Raw genomic sequence first — 12,992 nt, forward strand, 5'->3', positions numbered from 1 at the left:
GTCTTTTCCAACCTGAATGATTCTATGATTATTTCACTGTATAAACGTATTTCTTTATGTTGCTTCTTATGTGGGGATTGTATTATAATGGCCACATAATTTCAGGACCTTACTTGTTCCCTAGGATCTCTCTGTAGGAAACAGACAGAGAAAGGCTGTTCTGAGGCAAGAATCATTTTCTGATTCACTCTCTGATTCCTTATTGATCAGAGAACATATGGAAATCAGTTTCTTAATTTGGGTATTTAGATAAAGGCAGCTTGAATACTGAAGGGCTATAAAAGAAACATCCTCCTACTTGGATTGTAGGTACATGTGAGTCTTTGAAAAAGTAATATATAGTTTCAGCCTAAACCTCATTTGCTTAAAATATAAAGTTTTCCACATAACTGGGCACAGTTAGAAGGACTTCTTCAATAGAGGTTCATGATTGTGGCAGATGGTTCAGGATTGATATGTAGTTGAAATATGAGGACAAGTTTGCATGACCCCTATCTTCAGCAAGTCAGTGATGCCTGGAGCTATTTCTACCTCTCTTTAAATGTAAAAACATGTAGTACTATACTTACACATGTATGTGCAAGTTTTCTTAAGCCTGCCAAAAGCAGGGATTATCCTTAACTTTTCTGTGCTAGAAGACTATTTGCAAAGCGAAATTCAGAACGATCAGACACCTCTACTGCAATGCTACCTGAACTAACATGTAAATATCATAGCAGCTGTGTAGTGTAATGTTGGTGAGCTAAACAAATCCCTACAGGACCTCCCAATGCACAGACTATCCAGGCTAGCCACACGTGACAGGAAAAGTTTGTTGATGAGGTGCTTCACCTTCTGTGCAGTGGAGATAAACCTCTTGATTCATCACTTGTGCTTAAAACAGCTACTCCAGAGACAGGCACCACTAACTCCTCACCTCCCAGTGGAGCCACGAATTTTTGGCTTATCTAATTTATTCAGGGCAAATCACCACTGCTACATTCCTCTCAAGCCAGAGTTGACATATATATTCCTTGTGAACACCGCAAGTTTACCAGAGGTACTTCTGTCAGAGATACCTTGTGACTCATGCAATTCCATTATGGAAGGGGAAGAATGAAACAACTGCCCTTTGAACTTTCATAGTTCTTTCTGCCCTTGAAGTTCTCAAAAGAACACAAAATAGCAGCAAGCTTATCTTTCCTCTGAATTAAGATCTAGGAGTACTTTGTATGTGGAGCCATCAGTCCTGACAGGCAAAACCTTACTATAACAGACACCACACAGACACCACATTTTCCTATGAGACATGTATCCCTAAAACACATGTGCTTGTACCAAGCATCTCTAAGATTACTAAATGAGTTGGGGGGAAAAAAAGACAAAAAAACCCTGAGTATATGAGGTGTTTAAAGCTTCCTGCAGACACTAAGAGGCAAACTTTATAGCTTGTAGCTGAAATATAGTCAGGTTCAAGCAAGGTACTTGTGAACACTGAGACAGACACAAATGAGAATAACTGATGCTAGTAAGAAAAAAAAAAATACTGCAGGTAAATTTTAATCAACAGATACCAGTCATTTTAAATGCTGGTTTTCAAAACACAGCTTTGTGAATCAGTGACTTTTGCCCCTTGAATCTGTTAGCAGAAAGCTCGGCATCTCACGGCAGGGTGACTCGGAGTCTGTGCAAGGGCACAGACAAAATGAGTGAAGAAGGAAAGGGCAGAGGGAAAGAGGTGTGTATTTTTTTTTAATGTGGTGTAGCCATGTGTCAGGGGATGAGCTGGTGTGTAAAAATGTCAAAGAAAAGCATCAATCCAGAGCTGGTTTTGTAGAACAACCCAGGCCCACAGGCAATGGGGAAAGGGGAGAGGCTCAATAAACAGTAGCATTATCAGGATTATAGTAGCAGTCCTGTCCCCATTTAATAAAGGGATAGAAGAACCCATTTGTCTTTGCCCGAGACCCTCACAGATACATGACTGGTGGCTTTGCACAGGGCTCCCCTCCTCTCCCTGCCCTCTGCCTTCATCTACAGAAAGCACAAAGTCACCCACGCTAATGTGGCAAGACAGTCTGCACGAGCCGCTTCTACAAGCTGATTCATATGGTCAGCAACTTGGATGAAGGAAACTAATCTCTAATTTTACTTGCCAATTCATGTTCAAATCTGGAATTAACTCTCTCCTGTTTCTGCTTTTACAGTCAAAATATTTGGTTTCTCCAAAACATGCTCAGAATGGAAAGGATAAGAAAGATCAAAGTATGGCTAATAGAAAAGTACCAATAAAGATGCTATTGTTATCAGAAACTAAGTAACATTTAAGTTTGCATGACAGATTAAAAATTCACCAAGGCAACTGCAACCAAGTGTTGAAAATAAAAGGAAGCACCCCACCCCCTTATTACTAATAAAGAAATCACTGTCAAGGCCGATTGATGGTAGTGATAAATTGGCTTCTGGACAGTGCAATGCTGATGCTGCTTCTCTGGCTTTCTCACAACAGTTTCATGGGGCTGGTTCTTTGCAGTGTAACTTACAGACTTGTAAATAAGCACAGAGACATTGCAGCCCACACAGCTTGTGTTTGGACAGAGCCTGCATCCAGTTTGCTTGGAGTGCTTGTCTCTAGATGTGTAGCTAAGATGCACTGTTAATAAAAGGCTACTTTCAGATCATGGTCCACTTAACTCTTGGCCATATTTAGCCCAACCTCCTTCCTATGCAGTCACACTCATTTTGGGTACAGATAAACCAGTATGTTCAAACAGCTTTTAATTCTGAGCTCAGTCCTCCTTCTCTGTGTACACTCTGTTAATAAAACCTAAGTCAGCCACTGCAGTCAGTGGCCATAAATCTTCATCAGTACTCACATCAGCACTGTACAGAACAATGTCATAGCAAAGCAGCTTAAGCAACCTGAAATTCAAAATGGACTCAAACTGAGCACACAATACTTATTTTATGAAGAATAATATTAGAAAAAGACTCTTAGGTTCCACTGACTGGGAGGTTTACTATATGTGTACAGGGAGTTTAAATCTGCAGATGACACTTTCAGGTAATCTCTGTATATTACATATTGGTTTCTTATTTGAGTTCATTAAATAATGTTAACGTGCCTACTTTTTCATAACTTAAAGCACAGAAGCAAGTCAAATACCCTAAACAGTTCCCTCTGTTGACAAATGCAGTTCTCAAAATTGTTACTTCCAAGTGCATGGTAATTCATATACAGTCATTTTATGGAGAAGAAAATAAATAATGCCTCTTGCATCGTCACAACTCAAGCCAGGCAGGCATTTTAGAGCACATTTCATATTTTAAACAACATCTATTTTCCTCTCTAAAGACAAGGGCTGATGCCTGAGGCTAGATGCCGACATCTTTTTTCCAGATGTATTAGGGACTATGCCTTGGCACTCGCTGATCAACATCCACCCTGCACAGGGGAGACCCAGTCCCCGTTGCCCCATCTGCATGAGTAGACATGTTTCTTGGGGCGGGGGTGGGGTCATCTAACTGCTGGGCATTAACCCTGGAGGTTAACTAACCCTGCGTGCTTGGACTGAAATCCTGGCTCCCCTCTTCCAGAGAGTGCTGCAACCATCAGACATCATATGAGCCCCCCTTCTTCCTCCCCAGTTCATTTTTACATACAGGAGGGATATAACATGGGTCTTACAGGTAGAAGAAATCGTAGGCTTAAATCTGCTTGGGCAGAGGAAGAAAATGAACCTGGGCTTCCCTGTCTCAGGGAATCACTGACTTAGTTTTCACAGATATCCTAACACCGTGTTAAGAAGGCCGCCTGGCATACCTGTACCTCATGCGGTCCAATCTAGCAGGTGTGAGCTTTCCCAGCAAGATGGCCATTTCTGGGTTTCCATCACACTGAGGTAAGAAGTGTCTGGGTTGGATCAGTCCTGCCAACACTGGGGCACACCTGTACCCGCAGAGGAACAAGCCTACAAGGCTCAGCTGCCTCCACTGGGAGGTGCTGAATGAGCAGAGGTTGTCACAGATCTGGACTTGAGTTGACTTTAGCCCCTTTGGATTCCTTCCTAACCTGCTCCCCCAAACTACAATGACGATATAGCTACTTAAATAGTTGCTTAGATATCTGTTCTGAGTAGCCAAATGTAGAGCTTGGGTGTTTATTAAGATATTTGGAAAAAGAACGATGCAAACAGCATGTGTTATACGGGGAAACAATGTGATTCTAAGCCCAAAAGGTTCTGAGCCGGGCACCAAACCCTTTCTTCAATTACTTTAAAGGAATTACTTCAGCGGCAAATGTCAAGCTACAAACAAGCTGTTCAACAGAATGTTCTTACAAGAGGTGACACAAATGGTAGCCTAGTTTTGGAGGGATTTCAGTCACTTTTCCCCATCCCATCTCTCCCTGGCCAGTGCTTCCAGTTGCTGCCTGTACCCAACTGGCAGCAGTGGGCAACACGCTGGCTCACCACCTGCATTTGTGCTCGCTGGCCATCCCTCTGCCCTCTCCTGAAATGGATACGAAGCTGGGATACCACTGACTGCCTTTTCCCCAATGAGGACAAAATTTCCCCTCTGACCAGCCACCACCCTTCACATCACTGAGCTCTTCTCTTATGGCTGTACCAAAGTTGGCTAAAATTGTCCCAGGCTTCAAACGTTACTGCAGGACGAACTGCAGGACGACTGAGGAGGAGATGGCCTGGCTGCGTGACTGGACAGGTCTCCCTAGGGCACCCAGGGCATTTACACCCAGTGAGATGTAAAAATGAAGATGATAACTGTCCTCCTTCCCCACAAAACCCACCATCTCCTTTGAGAAGAGAGGCCTGCAACGTAACGCTGCACTCCTGCATACATGGCAGTATTTCTCACATTAATGGCTGTGGTAAGATCCACAGGGATTTCTTGCTGGCAAACAGAATCCATTTCTATCTTGTCTGCAGGTAAACACACTTATCTTCCAGCATAAACGAGACATTTTGCTCTTTTAGGAATGGTAAGAAAAGTTTCAAATGAAACTACCTTCAGCTGAACAATATTAATGTATATTCAGGCATGAAGAATTCGATTTCCCCCAAATTGCTTTGGAAGAGTCAGTAAGATCTCTAGAGGTCTCAAAGCATTTTCCCCTCAATCACAATTAGCATTTAATTCAAATTAGATGACTTTATTGGTAAATAAAAAATAAACAGAAATGTATAATGTACTCTACGTTGGTGAATATCTCAAATCTGTGTTTGTCTACATCCATACACTTTTAAACAAATTCATGTGTTCAATCTTACATAAAAATATAAATACTTGTGAATTGATTGCATACCTAAATTACTGTGGGACAAAATAGGCAGTGAATTTACAAAGTGGATTATCCACCACACACTCCCTCCTCATGCTGACTGAAAGGCAGCAGACCCTATTTTCACTGACGGGGGCTAACTCACGTTTACCATCGGTAAAAGAAAACACCCTAGTTTATTCTCTAGGAGTTTTTTTGTATAGCTATCCACTTGGTATGCGCTAATCTGCAAGCAGTGCCACAGACGACCGGTGTGCCACCCAAACACTAACTAGTTCAAGCACCATCCCTCCTTGAAGCAGAGGAATAATGAGAAAGAACGGCACTGTGGCTAAGGGTAGGTGCACTGGCCAGAACCACAGTGTTTGGTTTTGCAACTTTGAGCAAGCGCCTTGACCTTCACACTTCATTTTTCCATGTCTGCAAAACAAGGAAAGATAATAATTGCCTACCCCGTGTGAATATTGTGATTCCTAATTTCTGATTAACACTGGTAGAAAACCCTTGCCATTTTACAGAGCGAGAAGGGACACAGAAATCCGAGGAAACAGGATTGCAACCCTACTTCCCAGCCTGTACTGCCTTTCATTGCTCAAACCTCACACCATTTCTTTCAATACTTCTGTTGAACATCCAGTCTTCTTAGTCAGTTGCATAATCTAATGCTTGTTTTTTTTTTTTTTCACAAGAGGAATCATTCTTCATAAAATTGAAGATATTTTTATCTTCACATGCTGATGTATCTTCCTGTCTACAGAGTCTGAGAAATGTTTTCCTCCAAAACAATATTGAAAAGGTTCTCATATAAAACTGTCTGCTGTTCTTATTTGAATAATACTTCCTCCTGCATTTTTCTGGGATTCACCTTTTCGGTACTATGTATTATTTAATCAGTGAAGGACTGTTATGTTATCTGAACTTGAAGGGGGTAGAGGATGGTATCAGGAGCAGCCCTGATCAGCCTGGAAGAAAGAAAATGTTATGCGTAGGGCAAACATTAACAATTTTTCCTGTCTGATTTTCCTATCTGAGCAGGTATCACATAATAAATTGAAAATAATTTTTTAAAAAATTCAGCTTCTGCTTACTGGTAAACAGAACGCGCTGGGGGAGCAGGAGGGATCTCATAGTTAACCAGACAGTGCTTAGAGGTGCCCACTTCAAGCATGTGCATGTAAACAAGTAAGTACCTACAGGACAGTATGATGGGGGAAGCTCTCATACCTTCTCTGGGAAACCAGCATGGCTGGGTGCTTCTCCACAGCGCCTGTACGCTATTGCAAGCTGGACAGGGAACAAACAGGAGGAGTTAGAGGTCTGTGTGCAGTTTCACGGGATCAGAGAGACGCAGATGGACAGCTCACAGGACTGGAGAGCTGCCACGGATGGATATAGGCTCTTCAGGAAGGGCAGGCTGGGACAGCAAGGTAGGGAGTCACCTGTTCAGTCAGAGAGCAGTGGGGACACAGGGAGCTCTGCCTTTGGACAGACCAGAGTCAGTGGAGAGCTCGTGGGTCACGACTAGAGGGTAGACCAATGCGACTAACACTGTGGTGGATGTCTGTGACAGAGCCCCTGATCAGGAAGAAGTGGTAGCTGAGGTCTTCTGCAGACAGCTGTAAGAAGCCTCCCATTCTCAGACTCTGGTCTTTGCAGGGGAAATTAACCACCCCAATATCTGCTGGAGGAGCAGCAGAGGAGGACACAAGCAATCCAGGTTTGGGGAGTGCATTGACAACAAATTCCTAATGAAAGTGATCAAAGAGCCAACAATGAGAGGTTGGCTGGTGGACCTCACACTTACAAACATGGAAGGACAGGTTGGAGGTGTGAAGGTCAGGGTGATGGCAGTTGCCATGAGAAGGCAGAGTTCAGGATCCTGAAAAGAGGGAACAAAAAACAGGATCACAACCCTGGGGTTCAGGAGAGGAGGCTTTAGGGTGTTCAGGAACCTGCTTAGAGGAAACTCATGGCGTTCTCCTGGAGAGGAGAGGGGTCCAGGATGGGGATGAAGTTCAAGGATCACCTCCTCCAAACTCAAGAATGGTTCATCCCCATGAGGAGGAAATCAAGCAAAGGTAGCAGGGGTCTGCATTTGTGAAAAAGGAGCTTCTGAAAAAAAATAAAAATAAAAAGGAAGCATACCAGAGGTGGAACCTGGGACAGGTGACTTGGGGGAATGTGGAGACGCTGTCTGATCATGCAGGAATGGGGTTAGGAAAGCCAAAACCCACCTGAGAGGGACATGAAAGGCAACAAAAAAGGCTTCCACAGTTCTATCCACAGTAAAAGGAAGACTAGGGAAAATGTGGACCAACTGCTGAATGGGGTAAGCGCCTGGTGATAGATGACATGGAAAAAGCTGAAATACTTGACACCTTACATGCCTTAGTCTTTACAAGTAAGACTGGCCTACAGCAATCCCATGCGCCTGAGACATATGGGAAAGTCTGGAGCAAGGAAGACTTCCCCTGGTGGACGAGTAACAGGTTAGGGAGTATTTAAGCAAACTGGACATAAGCAAGTCCACAGGACCCGATGGGATGCACCCATGAGTGCTGAAGGAGCTGGAGGATGTCATTGTGAGTCTATTCTTGATTATCCTTGAAAGGTCGTGGTGGTGGGGGAAGGTTCCTGAGGACTGGAAGAAAACAAATGTCACTCCTGTCTTCAAGGACAGCTAGTAGGAGCGTCGAGGAAACTACTGGCTGGTCAGCTTCACCTCAATTCCTGGGAGTATGACAGAGCAGGGGATTATTCCTCCCCAGGTGCATTTCACTTCGCTGAACTTCATGAGGTTCCTGTTTGTCCATTTCTCCACCCTGTTGAGGTTCCTCTGAATGGTGGCACACCCATCTGGTGTCTCAACTACTCCTCCCAGTTTTGTATCCTCTGACAACTTGCTGAGGGTACACTCCGTCCCATCATCCTGGTATGTAATGAAGAAGTTAAACAGTATTTTATTCAGCTGTGACCCCTGGGGTACTCCACTGGTGACTAGCCTCCAGCTGGACTTCGTGCTGCAGAGATTTATCAAGGGGAAATCATGCCTGACCGGTCTGATAGCTGTGTATGATGAGATGACTGGCTCAGTGGGTGAAGGGAGAGCACTGGATGTTGTTTATCTCAAATTTAGTAAGGCTTTTGGCACTGTCTTCCAGTTGGACGTGATCCTGGGAAACCTGCTGTAGCTGACCCTGCTTTGAGTAATGGGGGTAGACTAGATGATCTCTAGAGGTGCCTTCCAACCTCAACCATTATGCAATTCTATGAAGCACATGAAAGTGAAATAATAGTTCAGTTTGTTTAGTGGACTAAATGCATTAGCTCTCTTGAAGATTTTCAAACTGATAATATGGGGGGAACAAAGTAAGTAACACTGAGGAATATGACCTGAAACTGGGAAAATAGAAGCCAGGGACATACCTATTAGATAACCTCAAAGGAGCAGCACTTGGAAGCTGGGGGACTGAACTTCTGTGAGAGGATGAAGGGGATAGAGGAGAGTATGGATGTAAACTACAGCAGTGCATAAGGAAAACCAAGGAATTTGGACTGAACTGTGAAGTTTTTGCTCATATTAACATAGGTTTATTACACTATGTGTGTACCTGAAGCATCCTTCAGGTCGTAAGTCATCCCCCAACATGGTCTGTGCTACAAACTTACGTTGCCATTTAACAGAGATTTGAGTTTTCTTTCACCTCTTTACTTTGGCAGAAGGTGCATACATATTGACAGTATATCAGGGCTGCAGTTATCCCCAGTCCAAGCCTAGCTCTAGAAGGCACATTGCTTCATCACAGTCCTTTCTTCCCCAACCCCATGTGCAGAAAAGGAAACGCTCCCTGACACAGATGTTAAAAGACTAAGAGATGTCTATGCCACTGCAAGAATCTGCTTTGAGGAAAGAGCTCCTCAGGGACAGAACAGTGGGACAGATATAGTGGAGCACTCTCACCAGCCTCCTGACCCAACTTGCAGCTTCAGTGCAAAAAGGACAGGCTCAAGTCTGAGCTCAAACACAGCTGCGATTTTAACCCAGAATTCTGACTGCACAAACAACTTCAGCTTCTAAATGCAAGTATGCATATTCTTCTTAGTCCTTCACAGCTTCTGAGAGGAAAAACCACATGTAGGAGCATACATTAAGACCAGAACACAGACAAATCTGAGTGGTAAGGATGAAACATAAAGGATTGCCTTCAGACACATTTTGATTGGCGGTCTGTAACGTGTTTTTAGCCAAGACTCTTACACAGTTAGAAGCACAAGTTTTGTTCTTGTTTCCTTGCATTTCCCTTAGCAGTAGTTAACATGCTACAGCTAATCAGGCTGTACATCGGTGCCAGGATTTACCCTGAAGTAGCTAAGGTACTTATAAACAGGTATTGAAAAGCAGAGTGCATACCACTTCTGGATGTCTCTGCTCAGGCAGAGTGGTAGATGACGGCTGCTGTTAAATGAACGCATGTACCTATATACACAAATCACAGCAAAGGTGCTCAAGGAAAACCAGCAAATTCCTTGTGATGAAAGGGAACAAGAGCCAGTGAAAGTGTTAACTGTAGTCGAAAGTTTCTGGAAGCAGATACTACCTTAGTCTTTTATCTACATCATATTTCACCAAACTTTGCTCAGACTTCAGAAAGAGCTAAGAACGACACAGAAGCAACAGTGGCCTCCACGATGCGAGAGGTCCCAAATCCCCACAGACAGTGATGGGTTTACCTAGAAGGAGATCACCAGGACAGGAGCTGTATCGTTTCCCCATCCCCTCTCGGTTTCAATCACCTCTCAACATGACATTTCCTGCTCTTTGACCCTTTGCGCTCCTGCTCCTGTCAAGTTGTAACATCGTTCATCTTCTCCAGAGCCACTTTACCCTCACTTAAATTTCTGGCAGCCAGTTTAACTCAGTGTTGTTGCACTGACTTAAAGGGGACTACAGGATCTTAAGCCAGATAAGTATCTTATCCTGCATCTAAAATTTCAAGTTCAGTACTGAAAATAAGCAGAATCCTTCTATGGGAGATATTCCATTAGACTCAACCCCGGTTCAAATCTTTTTATTGAAGTAATATTCCTACAGATCAAATATGCAGTGCCTCTGCAACTGTGTCCTAAATTATAGACTTGAAAATTAAATTGATTTCTAATTTGAAACACTCTTCCATTTTTCGGAAGTCCAAAGGAGGTTTGTATGGAAAAGGGCATCACTAGCTTCACTAGTATCCATTTAAAAGTGAGTGTCTACCATTTGCCCCCAAATCAACTTTTTACAGCTTTATTTAGATACACCCTCTACATATCAAGACAATGCAATTTTCTTGCAAAATTAGATGTTCTTAAGTTAACTGCAGACACAGAGCAGGTGAGCAATTCAAGGAGGGCAAGGCAGTGGCATGCAGGACAAGACCAAGACTGGATACACAAAGTATGGCACCTAATCCACCTTTTGCAACGGTGACAAATGTCCTCTTTATCACAATATGTTCTTCCTCAGAAAAGGGCAATGGCATCCGCAGAGCTGATTTTGTCACACAGAAAATGTGCAGAATTAGGTCTCCAATCAGCCATCCACTGCCCTGTCAATGTAGCCCCAAGTTGTGTTTTAAAAATACAACTGCCCCCCCTTCTGGCCAGTATGGACTCCCAAAAGTGATTTTGCAAGACATTTTAGGCTAATTTTCAAATGCAGTTTAGTTTATAAAAGTTAATTAGGCTGCTTTTAGGATATAAACTCTCAGCCAAAGCACAGAACTTCCATCAAGTTTCAAACATTTCTACATTTACGTCAAAAAAGTCCTTTGCTTATGTAATGCCATAATCTGGGCTAAATATGTTCACCTGTCAATTACTCAAGATAACGGGAAGGTTGTAACAACTCTGGCTATTATTTGGTGTCTGAGGACCAGGCTTCCCCTAAGCTTCCAGACACGCAAGGGCTTTCTCAGTGAGGAGCGGTGCCAGTTCAGGCCACTGGAAGTGACACAGTGACATCTGTGCCACGCTCTGCCACAGCAGGGGAAATGCTGTTAGACCCAAACCAGGCTGCCTTAGGTGGTCGGTCACCTCCATCTATATGATCAACTCACAGATAACAGTGACATAATGACGCTAATGCTTCAATTTATAGCTTGGAAGGAAGACTGCTTAAGGAAGGGTAACTGCTGGCATACAAACATTTTAATGACTGCTTTATAAGGGACTTTTCAAAATAAATCTTATGAACAATACAGATACCCATTTATATGCCATCTGGATAACACCATTCTGTAAGAGGACAAGAAGCTGAGAATGAGAAGCAACACAACGCTTCTGTACAAGTCCGGTCCTTTCAATCTGGAAGAGCATGTAATTTAGGAAAGCAAACCCTAGGTTTCCTCCTCTCTTTCTGATTAGGGGATTATTTTTTTTTTTCAGTATGGTTCCTATATCCTTCTCCTGATGCTGAAATACTAAATTGCAATATATAAATTTTTTTTTTCTAAATAATTACTCCTAACTGATACAGTAATAAAGACAGAAAACACCTGCACAAGCAATGTCACAGTTTAGTGAAGCCTCAATGAAAATCTGTGACAGAAACGAAAACTTAAGCATTGAAAGACACTGCTTACATGAGCTGTGCAAGTATTTCATATTGATAGCTTTCAACTTTTTAAAAGGAATACTAGCAAACAGGAGAAATATTACTTCTTTTTTTTTTTTAAAAAAAAAAGCCTAATTCTGTGCTACAAAATTTGAAACCAATGAACAAATTACCTCAAGGCTTTGTCCTCACCATCAACACATTGAGAGTAGATGCACTGAATTGCTTAAATGGCAAATCTTAGGTTTCAGTCAAAATGATGGCTACTGTGAATTGTGAATTCAACACATCTGCAGAGCCAGGCAGTTGTCTGATATGTGGTCCTTAGCAGACCTATATAGTTAACATTAGCCCGTCCTGCGAAATTTTCCTCTTTGTAATTCCTACAATTCTTTTACATGAAAAAATGAGTAGCAAAAAGTTGGAAAGTTTCAAAATACCTGATTAATTATCTGTTGTTGCAATTTTTCTGCAGACTCTGAAAGAGAAAGAAAGCAATTAGTTGGTACATATTTAAAATACTATGGTCATGTACATACAGAACAAAACCCCAGTGAATTCAGGAAAAAAACCTCAAACCTTGTAATTAAAAACTAGAATTTAACATGTACATATGACTTGAAACTTCAAATTGGAAATCCACCTAAAGTAAAAGAAACACAATCCCCTCTTATTCAAGATGTGATAAAAAGAAGGTTGATATAGGTACTCCATCTTGCTAACCTGGTACCCCACAAGGAATTACGACATTCAATGTGAAGACGACAAAGTTCAAATACGTGCTACGAAGCATCTTAATTAAGTTGTGAGATGTACTGCTGCACATATACATGCCTCAGAAACTGGGAGCATCCAGCTCAGGATTTGACCATTGGAGAAGAAAAGCAGTTTCTGCCATTACCCTGAAATAAAATTACATGCCTGTGTCAAGACTGAGGTTAGGCACCAGCTGACTCAAGGCAGAAATTCTATCCTGATAACATCCAGAAAGTGGCAAGTTGAATTATGGTCTTGCTTCCTTATTCTGGCCGCCTTCTGCAGTGTCCTTCAGTGTGCTTCTGAAGACATGATCAAAGCCTAAACAGAACATTGCTTTTCTACAGTCGTCCGGACCCT

General features: G+C 42.5%; 1 protein-coding gene across 1 annotated transcript in view; it reads right to left on the minus strand.

Annotated features, from left to right (window-relative positions):
- CHST9 (carbohydrate (N-acetylgalactosamine 4-0) sulfotransferase 9) overlaps positions 1 to 12,992 on the minus strand; it is an 84,566-nt gene that overhangs the window by 7,574 nt on the left and 64,000 nt on the right. The window contains exon 2 of the mRNA XM_009886640.1: positions 12,317 to 12,354. Within this exon, the coding sequence (XP_009884942.1) occupies positions 12,317 to 12,354 (38 nt within the window). The remainder of the gene's footprint in view (positions 1 to 12,316; positions 12,355 to 12,992) is intronic.

This window comes from Charadrius vociferus, unplaced genomic scaffold, assembly GCF_000708025.1.
Source record: "Charadrius vociferus isolate BGI_N301 unplaced genomic scaffold, ASM70802v2 scaffold45, whole genome shotgun sequence".
Taxonomy (NCBI): domain Eukaryota; kingdom Metazoa; phylum Chordata; class Aves; order Charadriiformes; family Charadriidae; genus Charadrius; species Charadrius vociferus.